At 40.9% G+C, this 21,902-nt stretch overlaps 1 protein-coding gene across 5 annotated transcripts in view; it reads right to left on the bottom strand.

The window, feature by feature from the left end:
* Positions 1-21,902, bottom strand: part of NOL4 (nucleolar protein 4) — a 428,227-nt gene that overhangs the window by 176,114 nt on the left and 230,211 nt on the right. For all 5 annotated transcript variants that reach the window (XM_075353310.1, XM_075353311.1, XM_075353313.1 and 2 more), the window contains exons 4-5: positions 18,898-19,010; positions 13,114-13,246 (exon numbers count right to left, since the gene is read on the bottom strand). In XM_075353310.1, the coding sequence (XP_075209425.1) occupies positions 13,114-13,246; positions 18,898-19,010 (246 nt within the window). The remainder of the gene's footprint in view (positions 1-13,113; positions 13,247-18,897; positions 19,011-21,902) is intronic.

Below are 21,902 nucleotides of genomic sequence, written 5' to 3'. Positions count from 1 at the left end.
ACAGCCCCTCATCATAGCTACTCATCCCTCTTCCTCCAAATCCAGCTTCTCCACCATGACAGAAAACAATCTCTCCACTCTACTCTCAAGATCACATCTAACCACCTGTGCACTGGACCCGCTCCCATCGCATCGCATCCCCAACATTACCGCAGTCCTCATCCCAGCCCTAACCCATCTCTTCAACCTATCACTAGCAAGTGGTGTATTCCCTTCATGCTTTAAACATGCCTCTATTACACCCATCCTCAAAAAGCCCTCCCTTGACCCATCCTCTGTGTCAAACTATCGCCCCATATCCCTTCTCCCCTATGCCTCAAAACTACTGGAACAGCATGTCCATCTTGAATTGTCCTCATACCTCTCCTCCTGCTCCCTCTTTGACCGGCTTCAATCTGGCTTCCGACCACATCATTCTACCGAAACTGCCCTAACCAAAGTCACCAATGATCTACTAACTGCCAAAGCCAAGCGACACTACTCTATCCTCCTCCTCCTGGACCTGTCCTCTGCCTTCGACACAGTAGACCATTCCCTCCTACTACAGATTCTCTCATCTCTGGGCATCACAGACTTGGCCCTATCTTTGATCTCCTCATACCTAACCGACCGAACTTTCAGCATCTCCCATTCTCACACCACTTCCTCATCTCGCCCCCTATCTGTCGGTGTCCCCCAAGGGTCAGTTCTTGGACCCCTACTGTTCTCCATCTACACCTTCGGCCTGGGACAGCTCATAGAGTCCCACGGCTTCCAGTATCATCTCTATGCCGATGACACACAGATCTACCTCTCTGGACCTGACATTACCTCTCTACTAACCAAAATACCACAATGTCTGTCTGCTATTTCATCCTTCTTCTCTGCACGATTCCTAAAACTTAACATGGACAAAACAGAGTTCATTGTCTTTCCTCCTCCTCACTCATCTCCTCCAACAAGCCTTTCCATCAAACTTGATGGTTGCTCACTCACCCCAGTCTCACAAGCTCGTTGCCTTGGAGTAACCCTCGACTCTGCTCTATCCTTCAAGCCACACATCCAAGCCCTCTTCAACTCATGCCGATTACAACTCAAAAATATCTCCCGGATCCGTGCTTTCCTTAACCAAGAATCTGCAAAAACATTAGTGCATGCCCTCATCATCTCCCTACCTGTCTCCTCCCTACATCTGTGACCTAGTCTCCCGGTAACTACCTGCACGCAACCTCAGATCCTCACAAGATCTCCTTCTCTGCTCCTCTTCCCACAATCGCGTACAAGATTTCTCCCGTGCATCCCCCATACTCTGGAACGCTCTACCTCAGCACATCAGACTCTCCACTACCGTGGAAAGCTTCAAGAGGAACCTCAAGACACACCTCTTCCAACAAGCCTACAACCTACAATAGCCCTCAGTCCAGTAGACCACTGCGCAACCAGCTCTGTCCTCACCTATTGTACCATCACCCATTCCCTGTAGACTGTGAGCCCTCGCGGGCAGGGTCCTCTCTCCTTCTATACCAGTCTGTCTTGTACTGTTAATGATTGTTGTACGTATACCCTCTTTCACTTGTAAAGCGCCATGGAATAAATGGCGCTATAATAATAAATAATAATAATAATAATAATATCGTTTACCAGACCAGCGGTGGTGGAGCAGGGTTGGCGATACTGAGGGCTCAGAGAGGGAGTGTCACTGCAGTGGAGCGGCTCAGGAGAGTCACAGGATGGAGGGTCAGTGATGCGAAAGGCACCATTGATCTGACAGCGGGCTGCGGGCTTCATTGAATGGCCCACCGTTGACGCAAAGGACTTCAGGAAAATGGGTGCAGAGGCGGCGCGTGCGCAGATTGACGAGATGGACTTCAAGAAATTGGCTATGAGGTCTATCTGCGCAAGCGCCGCCTTCACTGCCATTTTCTTGAAGTCAATCTCGCCAACCACGGGTGATTCAATGGAGCCAGCAGTCTGCCAGCAGATCAATAGCGCCTGCTGCCGCGACACCCCCGAGCCCGTTGTATTGTCTCCGACCAGTGACCCTCCTGAGCTGCGACAAAAAGTGCAAACTTGATGTAAGTTTTGGCAAAACATAGCCAGGTTTGGATGTTTTTCTTTGTAACAAAAAGTTTCCATATTGTCGCCTCACAGGCCAAACATATAAAGTATATGGCAAATTGTGGTCACATGCAGTACACAAATAGTACTTGCCAAACATTTCTGCAGCTCCTTTAATGTTGCTATGGGCCTCCAGGACCAATTATCCTGTTGTCTTTTCATCAATTTTTGATGGATGTCTAGGTTCTAGGTATGGTCAATGTTGTGCTAAATTTAAGTCACTTGATGACCGGTCTTCATAGTATTCCATGGTATATGTAATACCTTGGAAAATTTGTTTGTACCTTTTTCCTGACTGATAACTTTCAGAAATGAAATCCCTTTGCTGTGTTTTTAGATGTTTACAGACCATGGCTTTTGCTGTAAAATGTAACTAAGAAAACATCAAGAAAATCTTACTAAAACAGCTAAACATTATATGAGGTAAAATGGAATATTTGGAAATTATGGCAGCTTTGTACTGACTACTAGTTAACCTTAGTTTAAATATCTTAAATATCATTAGCACAATTACAGGAGGGTTTTACACTTATGCAACCATATTAACTTAATTTTCTTATTTTATTTTCCCCCTCAAAATGATTTCAGTTTGTTCCTCAATGGATTTCTACTAGTGATGATGAACGGACTCGCAGACATCCAAGATCGGCAGGACTAATCAGATATTTAAAAAAAAATTGTCTCCAGCCTGGAATTGATCCCGGATATCTGGCCAGGCGCCGGTCCCCATAGAGGTCTACGGGGACCAGAATCTGGTGCTTAAAAATGATGGTAGAAGGGACGGCTGTAACTGTTTTCACTTATTATTAACTGGAAATATACTAAGAGATAATGAAACGTGTACCTAATAATGCCCTTATAGATCCTGCAATTTCTGGCAACCTTATATGACCTTAGAATTTTATAGAGAGATATGGCTGAATTGTTTTTACACTGCCTATGAGAAATTCATGCCCGAAGAACATAGGGACAGTTTGTACGTCATGCTAAAAGACGAGGGTTTAGCTGCAAGAAATTAGTAGGTTGCAGCAAAAAGAGAACATTTTATAACCCCAAAGGGCTTTTAAATAACATTATGAAGGCATCGTTACATTTACTAGTTAACATATTCCTCCCTTTCCATTGAGATGAACAAATTGATTACAAATGATTTAACTTTGTATGCGTGTGATAGGTCAAATCAAAAAATAACTGGATAATTATATAAAGTCTTTTGAATTAGAAATTAAAATACAGGTAATTCAACAAAAAGCAGAAACCTGTCAATCACCTCTCTGAAAAGTAGAATCAGTAATATTTACCAGCTATTAAAATTCACAAAGTATGAAAAAACCTCAGATAGGAATAGCGAGCCTTCCAGTTGTGATACACTTTGTGATAATATTTACAAACTGATTTTTAAAATGCTATCTTTTTCAGAGGAAAGTGTGTCGAACTTCAAGAGATTACTGTTTCCATGACAGCGATCAATGTCTTCCCATCGACTTACTGTATGTTGCTTCTTATTTAAGGTCATACAGTTTCCCCAGCCAATTCAAATAGATGTTTAAAAAACTAACACAGGATGCACTGGTACAACGGTGCGCGCTTCATTCTCTCTCTCTTATACATATATATATATATATATATATATATATATATATATATATATATGTGTATATATATATATATATATATATATATATATATATATATATATATATATATATATATATACAGTCAGGGCCAGAAATATTTGGACAGTGACACAAGTTTTGTTATTTTAGCTGTTTACAAAAACATGTTCAGAAATACAATTATATATATAATATGGGCTGAAAGTGCACACTCCCAGCTGCAATATGAGAGTTTTCACATCCAAATCGGAAAAAGGGTTTAGGAATCAAAGCTCTGTAATGCATAGCCTCCTCTTTTTCAAGGGACCAAAAGTAATTGGACAAGGGACTCTAAGGGCTGCAATTAACTCTGAAGGCGTCTCCCTCGTTAACCTGTAATCAATGAAGTAGTTAAAAGGTCTGGGGTTGATTACAGGTGTGTGGTTTTGCATTTGGAAGTTGTTGCTGTGACCAGACAACATGTGGTCTAAGGAACTCTCAATTGAGGTGAAGCAGAACATCCTGAGGCTGAAAAAAAAGAAAAAATCCATCAGAGAGATAGCAGACATGCTTGGAGTAGCAAAATCAACAGTCGGGTACATTCTGAGAAAAAAGGAATTGACTGGTGAGCTTGGGAACTCAAAAAGGCTTGGGCGTCCACGGATGACAACAGTGGTGGATGATCGCCGCATACTTTCTTTGGTGAAGAAGAACCCGTTCACAACATCAACTGAAGTCCAGAACACTCTCAGTGAAGTAGGTGTATCTGTCTCTAAGTCAACAGTAAAGAGAAGACTCCATGAAAGTAAATACAAAGGGTTCACATCTAGATGCAAACCATTCATCAATTCCAAAAATAGACAGGCCAGAGTTAAATTTGCTGAAAAACACCTCATGAAGCCAGCTCAGTTCTGGAAAAGTATTCTATGGACAGATGAGACAAAGATCAACCTGTACCAGAATGATGGGAAGAAAAAAGTTTGGAGAAGAAAGGGAACGGCACATGATCCAAGGCACACCACATCCTCTGTAAAACATGGTGGAGGCAACGTGATGGCATGGGCATGCATGGCTTTCAATGGCACTGGGTCACTTGTGTTTATTGATGGCATAACAGCAGACAAGAGTAGCCGGATGAATTCTGAAGTGTACCGGGATATACTTTCAGCCCAGATTCAGCCAAATGCCGCAAAGTTGATCGGACGGCGCTTCATAGTACAGATGGACAATGACCCCAAGCATACAGCCAAAGCTACCCAGGAGTTCATGAGTGCAAAAAAGTGAAACATTCTGCAATGGCCAAGTCAATCACCAGATCTTAACCCAATTGAGCATGCATTTCACTTGCTCAAATCCAGACTTAAGACGGAAAGACCCACAAACAAGCAAGACCTGAAGGCTGCGGCTGTAAAGGCCTGGCAAAGCATTAAGAAGGAGGAAACCCAGCGTTTGGTGATGTCCATGGGTTCCCGACTTAAGGCAGTGATTGCCTCCAAAGGATTCGCAACAAAATATTGAAAATAAAAATATTTTGTTTGGGTTTGGTTTATTTGTCCAATTACTTTTGACCTCCTAAAATGTGGAGTGTTTGTAAAGAAATGTGTACAATTCCTACAATTTCTATCAGATATTTTTGTTCAAACCTTCAAATTAAACGTTACAATCTGCACTTGAATTCTGTTGTAGAGATTTCATTTCAAATCCAATGTGGTGGCATGCAGAGCCCAACTCGCGAAAATTGTGTCACTGTCCAAATATTTCTGGACCTAACTGTATATATATATATATATATCTCAACACACACAAGTGCATCTCAATAAGTTAGAATATCATCAAAAAGTTAATTTTATTCAGTAATTCAATAAAATTTGAAAATATTATAACTTATTGAGATGCACTTGTATGTATCTTAACATAAGTTAGGTAAATAAACTTTTTACCTCACCACAAAGTAATGTCCTGTGTTTTTCAAACAAAAATGTTACATATTAGGCAAGGGCCCCAGGGGGATTACTGCGATCCCCTCCCATGACACTTGGCTCACGCTGGCAGTACATCAGAGCCGAGTGTCATGCGAGTGTCCCTGCAACTGAGGTCCGACCGTGCGAGCGGACCTCAGCTGCGGGGGGCGGGCCAGCGATGCGGAGGGGAGGGAGGGATTTCTCTCCTTCTCTCCTCTGTAGCCGGCTATTGCTTTTCTCGCCCTGCACTCGAGGAACACCGGTGTACCGCAAGTGCAGTGCGATTTTTCTCTCGCCTCATACACTGGAATGGGTGCGAGAGAAAGAGTCTCGCATTACACCCGCAGCATGCTGTGATTGTTTTCTCGGTACAATTAGGGCTGAGAAAATAATCGCTCATGTGCGCTGACACACAGGATAATATTGGTCTGAGTGGAATGCGATTTTTTTATCGCACTCCACTCGCACTGATTTTCATGCCGTGTGGCTTAGGCCTAAGGATATACCTCTGTACCCATATCAAAAAACATTTACAGTTTGGGCTCATGCAGGGCTGATGCTAGGAAGTAAGGGGCGGAAAGGCAAACTGGTCTTTGCCCAGGACCCCCATGTGCTAAAGGCCCCCTTGTAAGACCCTACACTGTTACAGATTTGATGGGCCTTTTAGTCACTGGTCACCTGGTTATAAAACAGAAATTGGACTGATAATAGCAGTTCAGTTTTTGAAGTTACAAAAGAAACAGAACCTTTGGTAACATCATAATCCCATGGTCAAAGGTCCTTTACCTTGTGGGATTTCTGGAAGAACAGAACAGGAAGAGATTGATTGGTGAGTCATTTATACTGTCACTGTGTATATTAGTATAGTTTGTATTATATTGTATAGATAGTACTGTATATAGTGTACATTGTTTACATATAGGGTACATTGTTTGTATATAGTATAGATTTTATATAGTGTACATTCTCTGCATGCAGTGTATATTGCCTTTGCCTTTGTATGGTATATATTGTGTATAGTGTACATTATGTATACAATTTGTAACTTGTATGTAGTATAGATTGTTTATAGTGTAAATTGTTTATACAAAACATACTGTATATTATCTATATATGGAATAACGTTTATATAATGCACATTGTTTCTATATAGCATATTTTGTATATAATATGAATTGTATGTAATATACATTGTCTGAAAATAATATAGATTGTATATAGTAAATATTATCTGTATATAGGATACATTGTCTATACATATTGTACATTTTTTGCATATAGTATAGATTGTACATTGTCTGTATATAGTATACACTATCTGAATATAGAATTGATTTTAAATAGTGTACATTGTATATAGTGTACTTTGTATATCATTTAGATTGTGTATAGTATGCATTAAATATAGCAGAAATTCTATATAATGAGCATTGTATATAGTACCGTATATATTTATTTTATTATAGATTGTATATAGTTTAGATTGTATGTAGTATACTGTGTATATAGTATAGATTGCATATAGTGTACATTATTTGTATATTGTGTACATTATCTGTATATAGTATAGATAGTGTATTGCGTACATCATCATCTGTATATAAAATAGATGAGATATAGTGTAAATTGTATATAATAAATTCTCTTTATATATATTGTATATAGTGTATATTGTCTGTATATAATGTACATTGTATGCAATGTAAATATTCTGATTGTATTGTATAGTATATGTTTAAAATGTACCGTAGTTTGTCAGTATATAGCAGAGATTGTGTATAGTGTACATTGTATATATACACATTATATATAAATTGAACAAAAACATATGAGTTTGAGTTTAGAAGAATTGCAGCAGGTCCTCTGGACTTATTAAGCCAAATGTGAAATATTTGGCTAATAGAAGACAGTTTGTTCACGGAAGGGATGGAGACCAGTACATTAATGAGTGTTTGTAGGCAACAGTAAAGCATGGTGGAGGTTCCTTGTAATGTTGGAGTGCATTCCAGATTATGGATTTAAGGATTGGTCATGATTAGTGGTGTCTTCAATGCTGTGAAATACAAATACAAATAAAACACAATGTTTAATCTGACCAATTTCTAGAGTAAAGGCCGCTTTACACGCTACAATAAATCTTACGATGTGTCGGCTGGGTCACGTCGTAAGTGACGCACATCCGGCATCGTAAGTATGATTGTAGCGTGTAAAACCTCCGTGCAATTGCGACTGAACGAAAATCCGCTCATCGCATGCACGTCGTTGATTTCTCAAAGATTGAACGTGCGGTTGTGCAATGTTCCCGAGGCAGCACACATCGCAGTGTGTGACACCCCGGGAACATTGAACGACAGCTTACCTCCGTCCGCGGCTCCCGCCGACAATGCGGAAGGAAGGAGGTGGGCGGGATGTTTACGTACCGCTCATCTCCGCCCCTCCGCTTCTATTCGCCGGCTGCCGCGTGACGTCGCTGTGACGCCGAACATCCCTCCCACTCTAGGAAGTCGATGTTCGCCGCCCACAGCGAGGTCGTATGGACGGGTAAGTACGTGTGACAGATTTTAATCGATTGTGGGGCACGGTCAAAAAATTGAATGTGCCGCACATACGATGGGGGCGGGTCACATCGCATACGATATCGTATGCGAAATTGAAAGATGTAAAGCAGGCTTAAGGTAATCTTCTCTGATGAGTCTAATTTTCAGCTTTGCTCAACACCTGGTAGTCTAATGATTAGACGGAGACCTGGAGAGGCATACAAGCCACAGTTTGGTGGTGGATCGGTGATGATCTGGGGATGCTTCAGCAAGGCTGGAATTGGGCAGATTAAACTTGTGAAGCCTGTATGAATCAAGCTGCATACAAGGTTATCCTGGAAAAACAGTTGCTTCCTTCTGGTCAGGCAATGTTCCCAAACTCTGAGGACTGTTTTTTCCAGCAGGATAATGCGCCATGCCACACAGCTAGGTCAATCAATGTGTGGATGAAGGACCATCACATCAAAACCCTGTCATGGCCAGCCCAATCTCCAGACCTGAACCCCATTGAAAACATCTGGCAAGTAATCAAGAGGAAGATGGATATTCACAAGCCATCAAACAAAGAAGAACTGCTTACATTTTTGCGCCAGGAGAGGCATAAGGTCACCCAAAAACAGTGTGAAAGACTGGTGGAAAGCATGCCAAGACGCATGAAAGCTGTGATTAACAATCATGGTTATTCCACAAAATATTGATTTCTGAACTCTTCCTGAGTTAATTCATTAGTATTGTTTTAACTAATTGATTATGAACTTGTTTTCTTTGTATTATTTGAGGTCTGAAAACAATGCATTTTTTTGTTATTTTGCCCATTTCTCATTTTCAGAAAATAAATAAAAAATGCATTGCTTGAAAATTCAGAGACATGTGGTCAGTAGTTTCTAGAATAAAAAACAATTTACATTTTACTCAAAAATATACCTGTAAAGAGAAAAATCAGAAAAACTGACAATTCGGAAGTGGTCTCTTAATTTTTGCCAGAGCTGAATATATACATATATATATATATATATATATATATATATATATATATATATATACATACACATACACTTAGAGTATATCACAAAAGTGAGTACACCCCTCACATTACATTTGTGAGTGTAATCAGCGAGTTTAACAAGAGGTAGTGAGTTCCCCTTCAATGGAAGTCTTCAAAAAGACTTGACAAGACATCTGTGTTGGATGATTTTGTGAATCCTGCTTTGAGCTGGGGTTGGACCAGATGACACAGGAAGTCCCTTCCAACTCTACCATTCTATGAATCTATTTTTGTAAGTACTTTATTATATATTTTCATGAGACAGCAGTGAGGACATAAACACATAAACCTCAATCCATACCCATAATTAGCGTAGGGTTATAATTACAAACATAATATGCCCAAATGGCAACTAGCAGTACCCTAACTAAAGATTAAAATTTAACTTTTATTCCTAAGCAATTAACACTAGTGATGAGCGAGTACTAAAAAGCTCGGGTGCTCGAGGCTCGGGCCGAGCATCCCAAGATACTCGTGTACTCAGCCCGAGCACCGAGCCCAATGTTATCCTATGGGAGACCCGAGTATTTTTCTGAAATGACCCCCGGCAGCATGTAGAAACCCTAAAAATGTCACAAAAGTCTCAGAAGAGTGCTCAAATGACATGGCAACAGCATGGGGAAGACCCCTTGAAGCATTTATCACTCAAAAGTCACAGCTGTGAACAAGTTTGTGCGAGTTTTACGCCATTTTAACGGACTCACCAGAAAACCTTCCAAAATGAGACCAAAATGAATTTTCATGGCGGAAATGTTAAGGGCACATACCCAATAGTGAGATAGAGCTGGTGTATGTTACTTTTTGAGATTAATACATGAAAGATTTTATGTAAAACATTGTGTGGCACTCCGATGTCCAAAACGCACGTTTTGTGCTTTTTACTAGCGATGTCGGTCATTTTTTTTTTCATTCTATCTCCCGTCGGTCTCGTTCTGTCTGTCTCTCTCTGTCTTGTCTGTTCCCCTCTCACAGTCTGTCGGTCAGTCTCCCCCCTCTCTCTTACTTACCGTTCCCCGATCACTGCCACGGCGCTGCACAGCTGTTCACTAAACTCCGGCGGCTTTTCCTCTTTTGATAAAGCCGGCCGCTCATTAAACAATCTCGTATTCCCTGCTTTCCTGCTTTTCGGCGCCTATGATTGGTTGCAGTGAGACAAGCTCCCACACTGAGTGACAGCTGTCTCACTGCACCCAAACACAGCAGCCGGTGGGTGTGTGTATACTGTGCAGTGAAATAAATAATTAAATAATTAAAAAAACGGCGTGCGGTCCCCCCAATTTTAATACCAGCTAGATAAAGCCATACGGCTGAAGGCTGGTATTCTCAGGATGGGGAGCTCCACGTTATGGGGAGCTCCCCAGCCTAACAATATCAGTCAGCAGCCGCCCAGAATTGCCGCATACATTATATGCGACAGTTCTGGGACTGTACCCGGCTCTTCCCGATTTACCCTAGTGCGTTGGCAAATCGGGGTAATAAGGAGTTAATGGCAGCCCATAGCTGCCACTAAATCCTAGATTAATCATGCCAGGCGTCTCCCCGAGATTCCTTCCATGATTAATCTGTAAATTACAGTTAAAAAACACACACATCTGAAAAATCCTTTATTAGAAATAAAAAACACTAACAAAGTCCCTCATCACCAATTTATTAACCCCGACAAACCCTCCATGTCCGGCGTACTCCACAGTCCTCCAGCGTCGCATCCAGCTGTGCTGCATGAAGGTGACAGGAGCTGCAGAATACACCGCCGCTCCTGTCAGCTTCACACAGCAACTGAAGACAGCCGCGCGATCAGCTGAGCTGTCACTGAGGTGACCTGGATCCAGCGGTGGATGCAGCGGTGGCCGCGGGTAACCTCAGTGACAGCTCAGCTGATCGCGCTACTCACCGCCGCTCCGGTCAGCTCCATGCAGCAACTGAGGTGAGTATAGCGATCAGCTGAGCTGTCACTGAGGTTAATCGCGGCCACCGCTGGATCCAGTGGTGGCCGTGAGTTACCTGACTGACAGCAGCTGATCGCGCTACTCACCTCAGTTGCTGTGTGAAGCTGACCGGAGCGGCGGTGTATTCTGCTGCTCCTGTCACCTCCATGCAGCAGAGCTGGACGCGACGCTGGAGGTCCGTGGATTACGCCGAACATGGAGGGCTTTGTCGGGGTTAATAAATTGGTGATGAGGGACTTTGTTATTGTTTTTTATTTCTAATAAAGGATTTTTCGGGTGTGTGTGTTTTTTAACTGTAATTTACAGATTAATCATGGAAGGAATCTCGGGGAGACGCCTGACATGATTAATCTAGGATTTAGTGGCAGCTATGGGCTGCCATTAACTCCTTATTGCCCCGATTTGCCAACGCACTAGGGTAAATCGGGAAGAGCCGGGTACAGTCCCAGAACTGCCGCATATAATGTATGCGGCAATTCTGGGCGGCTGCTGGCTGATATTGTTAGGCTGGGGGCTCCCCATAACGTGGAGCTCCCCATCCTGAGAATACCAGCCTTCAGCCGTATGGCTTTATCTGGCTGGTATTAAAATTGGGGGGACCGCACGCCGTTTTTTTTAATTATTTATTTATTTATTTTACTGCACAGTATATACACGCCCACCAGCTGCTGTGATTGGGTACAGTGAGACACCTGTCACTCAGCGTGGGGGCGTGTCTCACTGCAACCAATCATAGGCGCCTGTGGGCAGGGAAAACAGGGAATATGAGATGGCTGTGTGCAGAGCACAGCACGCCCGCCGGTATAAAGGCTCGGTCACGCTGTGCAGGCCGGCCAATCACTGCAATTCCACAACTAACAGGGCTGTGGCATTGCAGTGGTCTGCCAGCCAATCCCTGCATGAGGGCTGGCTCTCAAAAGAGCGTCAACATGCAGTGATGAAGACCACGAGTACAGCACGAGTATCGCGAAATTACTCGGTACCCGCCGAGTAGCCCGAGTACAGTGATACTCGTGCGAGTACCGAGTAGTAACAAGCATACTCGCTCATCACTAATTAACACAGATCAATCTAAAATAAATAGCAGGTAAAGCAACCTAACATCACGTATCTGGCCGCGGACCGGACACTATGAATAAGTGAACAACTGTCCTACAGTATTATCAAAGTGGTATTGCCCTATCCTGCCTAGAAAAAGCTAACTGATAGCCTCCCCAACATGTTTCACCATGTCTGGCTTCATCAGGGGGCTAAGAGCCTGTAAGGTTAATAATATCACTTTCTTTTCAAAATCTTCACGTTTTGCACAAATTAGTTGATGCAAAAATGAGTGTGCCCCATTTCAATAACTACTACATCTAGTATTTTGTATGATCTTACTGATTTTCAATGACAGCAGCAAGGCTTCTAGGCATGGAATAAACAAGTTGGCGACATAAAGAGGATGAAATAACTATTGAGCACGTCACCAATTTTCTAAGTAAATATATTTCTAACGGTGATATGCACATGAATATCTCACTAGTTGGCGGTAGAAACATATCCAATCCACACAGACAAAGAAGTCAAACCATAGATATTCAGAAATGTGGACGTTTTGAGGATTGGGAGGCAAAATTTTCACATTTGCTGAATTCTTGAATATACAAATGCATAAATGTTTCATAAAGAACAACTTTAACTCTTTTTTCTCATGTAAGTAAACAGACAATTCCTCCATCCACAGAGCAGAAGAAGAGCAGCACCTGAGGTCCTACGTTATTATAATTGAGTGATATCTTAGTAGTAATCACTGAAAGGTGATGGGACATGCTTAACAGCTCAACCTCATGTATTTAATTATTATAACATTATCTTGTATTGGAATCACCATTTCAGAAGTAATTGGTTTATGCTACCACAGATAAGACGGAACTGATCTGAAATACTTGCCATCTTGTTGACTTTGAAGATTCTGGGGACTTTGCATCCTTTCTTCAAGGTTAGAACTGAGGTCAGAGTTCACAGCTGACATCCTGGTGGAGTCGCTCATATCAAATTCATCACTTTCTATAGAACTTTCATCCTGCAGAAAAAACAGAGTTTACAGGTTAAGACGGCAAATAGAAGAAAAATATTCCCTCACCAATTCAGCGCTCCACAACCGCTTTTACTATGATTCCAGCCAGCCTGTGGATCATCCAGACAAAGTGTTCATAAGAAGTTGTAGTCGGACTATCCAGTTAAAAACTAAATAATAATAATTTTTATTTATATAGCACCAACATATTACGCAGCACTTTACAATTCAGAGGGGACATGTACAGACATTATGAGGCACTACAGAGTAATTCAATTTAACAGATACCAAGTGGAGTGAAGGCCCTGCTCGCAAGCTTGTAATCCATGAGGAAATAGGGGGATACAAATGGTAACTGGTAATAGGTGCTTGTATTGTGTGGTCGAGCCATCAATATAATAAATTATTACCGATCACCAGCCAGTATGTGTACAAGTACAGATACAGAGAAGTAACAATTTAGTGAACGGATAATAGATAATAAAAAGTACCAGATTTGGGAGAAAATTTTGTAAGGGCAAAATAGGAATAGTTAGATAAATGAGGTGATTGGTGGTCTAAAGAAATTAGTTTTTAGGGCCTGCTTAAAACCGTGGGTATTGTGAATTAATTGAATTGTACTTGCGTTCCAGAGAACTAGCACAGCTCATGAGAAGTCATGGAAACGGGAGTGGGCGAGTCGGATTAGAGAGGATGTCAGTCTTAGGTCATTAGCGGAACGGAGGCCACGGGTAGGGTGATAGACAGAAATGAGGTAGGAAATGTAGGACGGTACAGAAGTAAGGAGAGTTTTGTGGGTGAGAGTGATCAGTTTGTATTGTACTATGTAGTGGATGGGCAACCAGTGAATTGATTTGCAGTGGGTAGAAGCATTGGTGTGGTGGTTAGAAATCAATATGATCCTGGCTTCTGTATTAAGATGGATTGGAAACAGGATATTTTAGTAAGAGAGAGACTGATTAGTAGAGAGTTGCTGTAGTCCAGATGAGAATGAATAAGTATGACCGCAAGTGTTTTTACAGAGTCAACAGTAAGAAAGGGTTGAATTCTAGAGCTGTTTTTGAGGTGCAGGTGACATGAGCAAGTAATCAGATGTAGGAAATGAAGGAGAGATCTGAGTCAAATATACAACCAAGACTGCATGTGTGCTGTTGGGGAGTAATAGTAGAACCACACACGGAACTGGCAATATTGGGTTTATGAAGGTTAGTAGAGGGAGGAAACATAAGAAGTTTAGTTTTTGACTGATTCAGTTTTCGATAGAGGGAGGACATGATGTTAGAGCCAGCAAACAGATAATTACTGGTATTTTGTAGTAATGCAGGGGTGATGTTAGAAGCAGAAGTGTATAATTGGGTGTCATCAGCATACAGATAATACTGAAAACCGAATCGACTGATGGATTTGTCCAATGGGGCAGCATATAGAGAGAAGGGGAGGAGGTCTAGGCCTGAACCCTGAGGATCCCCGACAGTAAGGGAAAAGGAGCCGGAAAAACATGCAGGGAAGGAGCAGTGAGAGCGGTAGGAGAACCAGGAAAGAGCAGTGTCCTTGAGCCCCATAGAGCGAAGCATAGTGAGCAGGAGCTGGTGATCTCCAGTGTCGAATGCAGCAGAGAGATCAGAGGAGAATCAACAGGAAGTAGAGATTATTATTAGAAACTTTTTTAGTAAGAGAAGTTTCAATTGCGTGTAAAGAGTGGAAGCCAGATTGTAAAGGGTCAAAAAGAGAGTTATCTGAGAGATAGCGGACTAGACTGGACTGGACTAAGCGTTCCAGAAGTTTAGAGATGAAGGGAATATAGAGTCAGACCTGTCGTTAGCAGTATAGTTTTTGTCAAGGGATTTTTTTAGTAATAGGAGTATGGCGGCATGTTTAAAGGAGGAGGGAAAGATATCAGATTAGAGAGAGAGGTTAATTATTTTAGTTAAGTAAGTGGTGACAGCCGGGGAAAAGGACTGAAGGCGATGTGAGGGTATAGGGTCACTGGTGCAGATAATAGGGCAAGAAGATGTAAGGAGCCTAGTAACTTCTTCTGTGACTGGTGCGAAGACAGAAAATAAAGTAGATGAAGTGCAGGAAGGAAGAGAATGAATGATATTAGCAACCCAGAAGGAAATTTCCTGTCATATATGGTCAATTTTTTTTTGGCCACATCATCCGCACTGAGGTTGGTGGTTGGGGCCAATAGTCTTGGACAAAGGAAGGAATGAAAAGTGTCAAAAAATTCTTTAGTATTGTTATGGTGTTTGATATAGATAGTGAGGTGATGAGGGTGTTAAAGTAAGCTTGTTTAGAGAGGTAAAGGGCAGTGTCATATGTTTGAAGTATATGTCAATTTTTTAAAATTCAAACATGCAGAGTAGTGACACATACTGTATGTGTTTGACACATTTCAAATGCAAGATTTTAGTCGTAACATGCATAAAAGAGGGTTGGCTGTGGCTATGTATGTCTTAATATAAGGAGCAATATTTTCGTACTCTAGATGATATTACCAATTACTGCAAAGTGGTTCAAAATCTGATCAGATTCAGATATCAGATTCTAAGGCCACGCGCACACGTTGAGTGTTTGATGACTTTTTTACCTCAGTATTTGTAACCCAAAACCAGGAGTGGAACACACAGAAAAAAAGTATAATAGAAACACGGCACCACTTCAGCATTTTTCACCCACTCCTGGTTTTGGCTTACAAATACTGAGGTAAAAACTCACCAAATACTCAATGTGTGCACATGCCCTTAAGAGTCATTGAAAAAAAACTTCTAACTGAAACAAATGTGATTCTGAATATTTACTGTACTTACACAACATTCCATTATGGCCCTGTTCAATGGTTCACCAAAAATACATGAGGAAACCTTCCCATCACTTTTTAGACTGATCATTTGGGGTGCTGGATTCTTTATGAAAGACTCAGTGCATGGGTGACAAATCATTACAAGAACTGGTTTGAAGTATTCCAGGCTGTCTCATGGATAACTGATGTGTTGGCTGCTTTTAATTAATTTAAATGGATCAATATGTCATTCTTTAATGTGACGTCATCAACCTATTTTGTTGTATTCCTCATCATCGGGTATTTGCAGCTGTTGCACATTATTTAACTACATACAGTAACTATGCTGCAGAAATAGAAAAAAAATTAATACTAGCATATTAATTTTCGCTTTCATATTATTTTTTATGTTTGATAATGATTTTTTTTCTGCAAATCTGGGGGCGCCCAATTGAGTCACAATTTCTCCCATTGTTGGCAATATGTATGTGGTGTGGTGAGGAAATTTACATTCTTACAATAAACCACATCTTGATTGTGTCAGCTGCTATGGTCGTTTCATTGATGACTTGCTCATGGTTTGGAATGACAATGAGGCAGCCATACCAGATTATATAAAGTACATTATTACATTAATGATAACAATTAGAATTTAAGATTCACTAATTCTGTTTTTATCAAATATAATCTATTTTTTTGTATTTACAATAATTAGGAGACACCAAAAGTAATGAGGTCCATATCACTATGTATAGAAAACCATGTCCATGGAATACAATCTTGGCAGCAAAAAGTTGTCATCCCAAACATACCATCACTGCAATAGCAAATTGTTAAATGGTAAGAGCAAAAAGAATTTTCTCTAAACACTCCAATTTTTCTGAACAATGTAACATCATAAAAGAAAAATTAATTGAATTGGGATATAACAAAAGGTCATTAGTAGGAGTGATCGAATACTTCGATTATTCGGCTTTGCGAATATTTTCCGAATAGGTTGCCGCTATTTGACTATTCGCAAATATTCGATGCACAATGTAAGTCTATGTGAACCCGAATAACAATTATTCGGAACTATTCGGGATTCCCATAGACTTACATTGCGCATCGAATAGTCGAATAGCAGCGAGGTATTTGGAAAATATTCGCGAAGCCGAATAATCGAAGTATTCGATCATCCCTAGTTATTAGATGTTGTGGAAAATAAAGTGAATAAACATGAAAAATATGAAGAGTTACAGTATGGTGACAATAGGAATCGCAAAACAAGTTATAAAAAAAAGAGGTAAAAAATAGACTACCAATACTTCTGGGGCTGAAAAATATTTCTCCAAGACTTATGATGGTAATTTTAATTTTTTTTTCTTCTTTGCAAATGTTATAAATAATTTGTGAGAAAAAAAAAAGAAGAATAATTGTAGAAAGGTTGAACGTGATGGACCTAGGTCTTTTTTTCAACCGATATAAGTATGTTAAAAAAAACTGTGTTAAAGAATGAGGCATCATGGACAATAAAATTAAGTACAAGACACTCTCAGGGTATGAGTTTTCATAATGATTTGATGTATATTTATTGATCCAATTTGTATGAATCAGCTCACCGTGTAAGGCTCAATCCAGATTCCGTCCTGGAGCACGGACAGGCACTGCCACAGCCCAATGAAATGCAGAAAAAAGAGGATGTCCAGCTCTTCAGGCAAAGAATCACATCTTTATTTCATCATGCAGACACAGAGAATGACATGACCAGCACTACGCGTTTCAGGTGAAAACACTCACCCTTAATCATGAACATGATCATCATGATGAAATAAAGACGTGATTCTTTGCCTGAAGAGCTGGACATCCTTTTTGTCTGCATATTTATTGATTATCCACAATATTTCACTATTTTATTATAATTATAAATATATTGCTTAATTAATGTTTGATGTAATTGTTTTGAGGAGTGGTTCGTGGTTTTAAAGGGAACCGGTCACATGGAAAAATGTTTTTAACCTGTAGATATGGGGGTAATCTGCAGGTTAATAGTGTTCTAAACTTGTCCAGTGCCTGCATATAGAACCCCGCTGCCAGGAGGAAATTAACTTTATTCTTCCCAGCAGCGCTCCGGTTTCACTTGGCTTTTTACATTGTTTTTTAGCTATACGGTATCTACCATTATAGAAAATGTTGCCTCTAATTACAATAGTATGTGTTGCCATTCGGCTATTTATACCCTAGTTTAGCTCACTGTGCATACAGTACCTTTTTTACTAGGAGACACAAACACCTGCTTATTACTGCTTTATATTATATTTTTTTTTCACTATACTTTCTTATACACATGGGTATCTTAAGTTCTTAATATAGTGATTCAGGTATACAATTACTTGTGTCATTTAAATGTATCAATTACATTGCAGCCTTTATATACCGTATTTCACTTGCATATATCTGTGTCTTACCATTTTAACATCTTCCAGGAGTTTTGTATTGCCCCGTATATTATTAACCTTATACAGATATATGTATGTTTCTTAACTTATTGCATCAATAAAGACATCATTTTAAACTTATGAAAAGCCTGTTCTCACAGTTATTTATATTACTATACGCTTTTCGGTCTGAATATATGAATGTGATATAAAGGTATTTTTACAGACAGACAGACAGACAGACAGATAGATAGCTAGATAGATAGATAGATAGATATCTAGACATCCAGTTATCCAATCAAGTACCTCTTCCCATAAAGTCCACAAAAGATAGCAGCAATGCAAAGAAAAGATGCAGAATTCAAACTTTGCAGTGCTACCCACTCTTATAGACGATAGATAGATAGATAGATAGATAGATAGATAGATGGATGCCTGAGATCCATAGAGTACATTACCTCATCTTGTTGGGAGTTTAAGAGCTGCAGTTTCATGTGCTTCATATAAGCCATTGTAATTGGCATATTATAGTCGATCATGCTGGTTACCAGTGTAGGTGGTTTGCCATTATCTGTAGAAAAATAAATTGAAGCGTTGTTAATCCATGCATTTATTTTTACCTCATATTTACTTATGTTTTATGTTTCATTGTAATAGACTGTTGATACAGACCCTCGCAGAATAACATCTATAGTAGATGTCAAGTAAATTTTGGAGTCATAAGACAGCGTATGTTCATAAGTAGCGTTTTTGTAGCATTTTTACTGCATATTTTAAGAGCCTATTCGGTGCGTAAAATACACATTGTTCCAGCTGTAGGGTTGTTGCTCTATCTGATAGATGTCAGTATAAATAAAGAAGAGCAGGACAGCTAGCAGAGCCACGCCAACCACATACAGCATGGTGTCCATCACTGCCCGCATTCTCCACCAATTGTAGGGGTGTTGCTCTCTCTAGTAGATGAAAGTGCACACACAGGGATACTATTCTTGTGAGCAAAATAGTGAGTATTTAATTTACAGTCCATATACCATCAAAGCTCATCAAGACAAAATAGCCTTTCTTTGACACAAAAGGTATAACATAAAAATAAAGAGAAGATAAACAGTTCATACTTCAGACTACAACCCCTGGCAAAAATTATGGAATCTCCTGGCTCTGAGGATGTTCATTCAGTTGTTTACTTACTAGGACTGCAGGTGCAAGGAGCTGCTTCAGCCCATATTGTATTGTTTCGGCTCTGATCACAAGCATGAAATATGGGGACAGTATTCGTTTGAATTCGCCCTCCGACTCTGTCCACCATCGTGGATTTGAGTCGTGGATCCCATCACGCCGGACTCCTGTTTCTTCTCATTAATTTCCCCCTCTTCCACTTCCCTTCCTCTCCCCTTCTTTATAGTTTTACATACAGGAGACTGATGTTTTAATATGCGGTATTTTTTGGGGGGTTCTGCCTTATCACCTCACCTTTTTCTCCCTTTCGCCCTTGCTGTGACTGGCATGCAGATAGGACACGAACTCTGGGCGATTTGCATAATGATAAGCATCTATGTATATGTGAAGTGTATGCCTGTCGCAGCATTGGAAGGAGTGGAGATGTTCTACTGGCCCCTCCCCCCTTTACCGCTCTGTGGGATTATATACATCGCTCCCATACCATCCATTATATATCCCTGATGCTTCCGAGCTTCCCCCATCCTTGTCTACACTATTTGCGTGACTTACTAAACATATTCCTATTCTACATCGCCAGATACTACTCTGCCCTTCTCAGTGCCCTCTTTAAAGATGGCCACGCCAGTGGCACACATGCGCGGTGCGGCCTCCTCCCGAGCGTCCTGAATGGCGGCTTCCTTAACGGGATGAGGCGGGCGCAGTGTGACAACACTGTTAAGCCCGCGTCATTTCCGGGAACGGCCCGATGATGGACGCTCCGGACGAGTTTCCGCCCCTCCATGCGGCCTGAATGAGCGCTTGACCTATCTTTCCTTTGGGACACACTTAAATAGACCCCTCTTGTTACACACCACGTCGCAGTCCCCTGAAGAAGACCACGAAACGCGTTGGGGTGCGGTGGCTGTTGGTCTGACTAGGCTTCACCATGGGTAAGTAGCTATGCTCCCCTTACTATTTGGCATGTGTATTCCCACTAGGACTTTAATTTTAAGTATCACATGCTGGGACTGAGTTCACCTTTATTCCCCATGGTAATGGCTCAGACCTAAACTGCCTTTGCTCTGAATCTTTCATTTATTTCCCTTTCTTTACCAAAAACTTATAACTTTGGATTACTCTCTATGTTTTTAAACTTGTCTTTTGTACTTAATAAAGATTACATTGATATATTTGAACTGATCCTGTTTGAATGGAATTTTCTTTCAAACCTATGATATTGGTTATTTATTCCCTCTTAGTTCTCTCAGCTTGTTATAGCCCATATTGTATGTAGCAGTGTAGGTTGCAGTCCTGGTGTCTGACTGCAACTGTCAAGTTGAGCTTTATACTTTGTTGTTTCCCCTGACTGTCGTGCCTTCCCTTCTTGTTGTTAAAGTGTCCCCGGTGTAGCCCTTGTTGTTGTGGTAAACGCCTTGATTATTGTTTGTCTTGCCGTATGCGGGACCTTCCCTAAGTACATGCATGACATAGTAACCCCCTATACTTCGGAAGGCTCTCACGCGTTTGTTTAAGAGGGGTTGTGGCCAGCTCTGTATTGCCTCTATTTTATTTATCTGAGGTTTCATCACACAATGCTCCACACACAGGGTTTCCTGATGCCAGCAAAATGAATGAGAATCCTAAAATCTCATGCACATGTTGCTTATTTTCTCCTTCCAGATTTGGTGCTCCTCATGTTCCCGCTTCTCCTGCTACTCTTTTGCTTTCGTCTTTCCTTGCTCCTGATTCTCTTCTTCCACTTGCTGAGCTTTAGTCACCTGCTTATTATGGTTCAACCTTCTCCTTGGCATTCCGTCCTCATGCTTCTCAGGCGGAGGCCGTAATCTCGCTGCTACTGTCGCCACCACATTTTGCTTGAATTCACACTTGGCTTGCTCTGTTTGCCCCCTAATCCGAGGATAAAGACAAGCAGGACAACTAGCAGTGCCGCAGCAACCACGTACAAGCATGGTGTCCGTCACTGCACACTTCACTGCCCGCATTCTCCACCAATTGTAGGAGTGTTGCTCTCTCTAGTAGACGCTAGTACACACACAGGAATTTGATTCTTGTGTTCAAAATAGTGGTAGGATTATTCAGAGTTTATAAACTGTCGCAGCTCACCAAAACAAAACAGCCTTTCTTCGGCACAAAAGGTATAGTATAAAAAGATGAACAATTCGTACCTGAGATTTTATTCTAGACTAGTCTCTACTAGAAACTAGCTCACATTGAGGCTTTTCCACCTCTCACACATAGACACAATTAACAGAGGTGTTTTCACCTCAAGTCCCATACACCCTTT

The sequence above is a fragment of the Anomaloglossus baeobatrachus genome, chromosome 6 (genome assembly GCF_048569485.1).
Source record: "Anomaloglossus baeobatrachus isolate aAnoBae1 chromosome 6, aAnoBae1.hap1, whole genome shotgun sequence".
Lineage (NCBI taxonomy): Eukaryota > Metazoa > Chordata > Amphibia > Anura > Aromobatidae > Anomaloglossus > Anomaloglossus baeobatrachus.
This window is presented reverse-complemented; position numbering and strand designations above follow the sequence as displayed.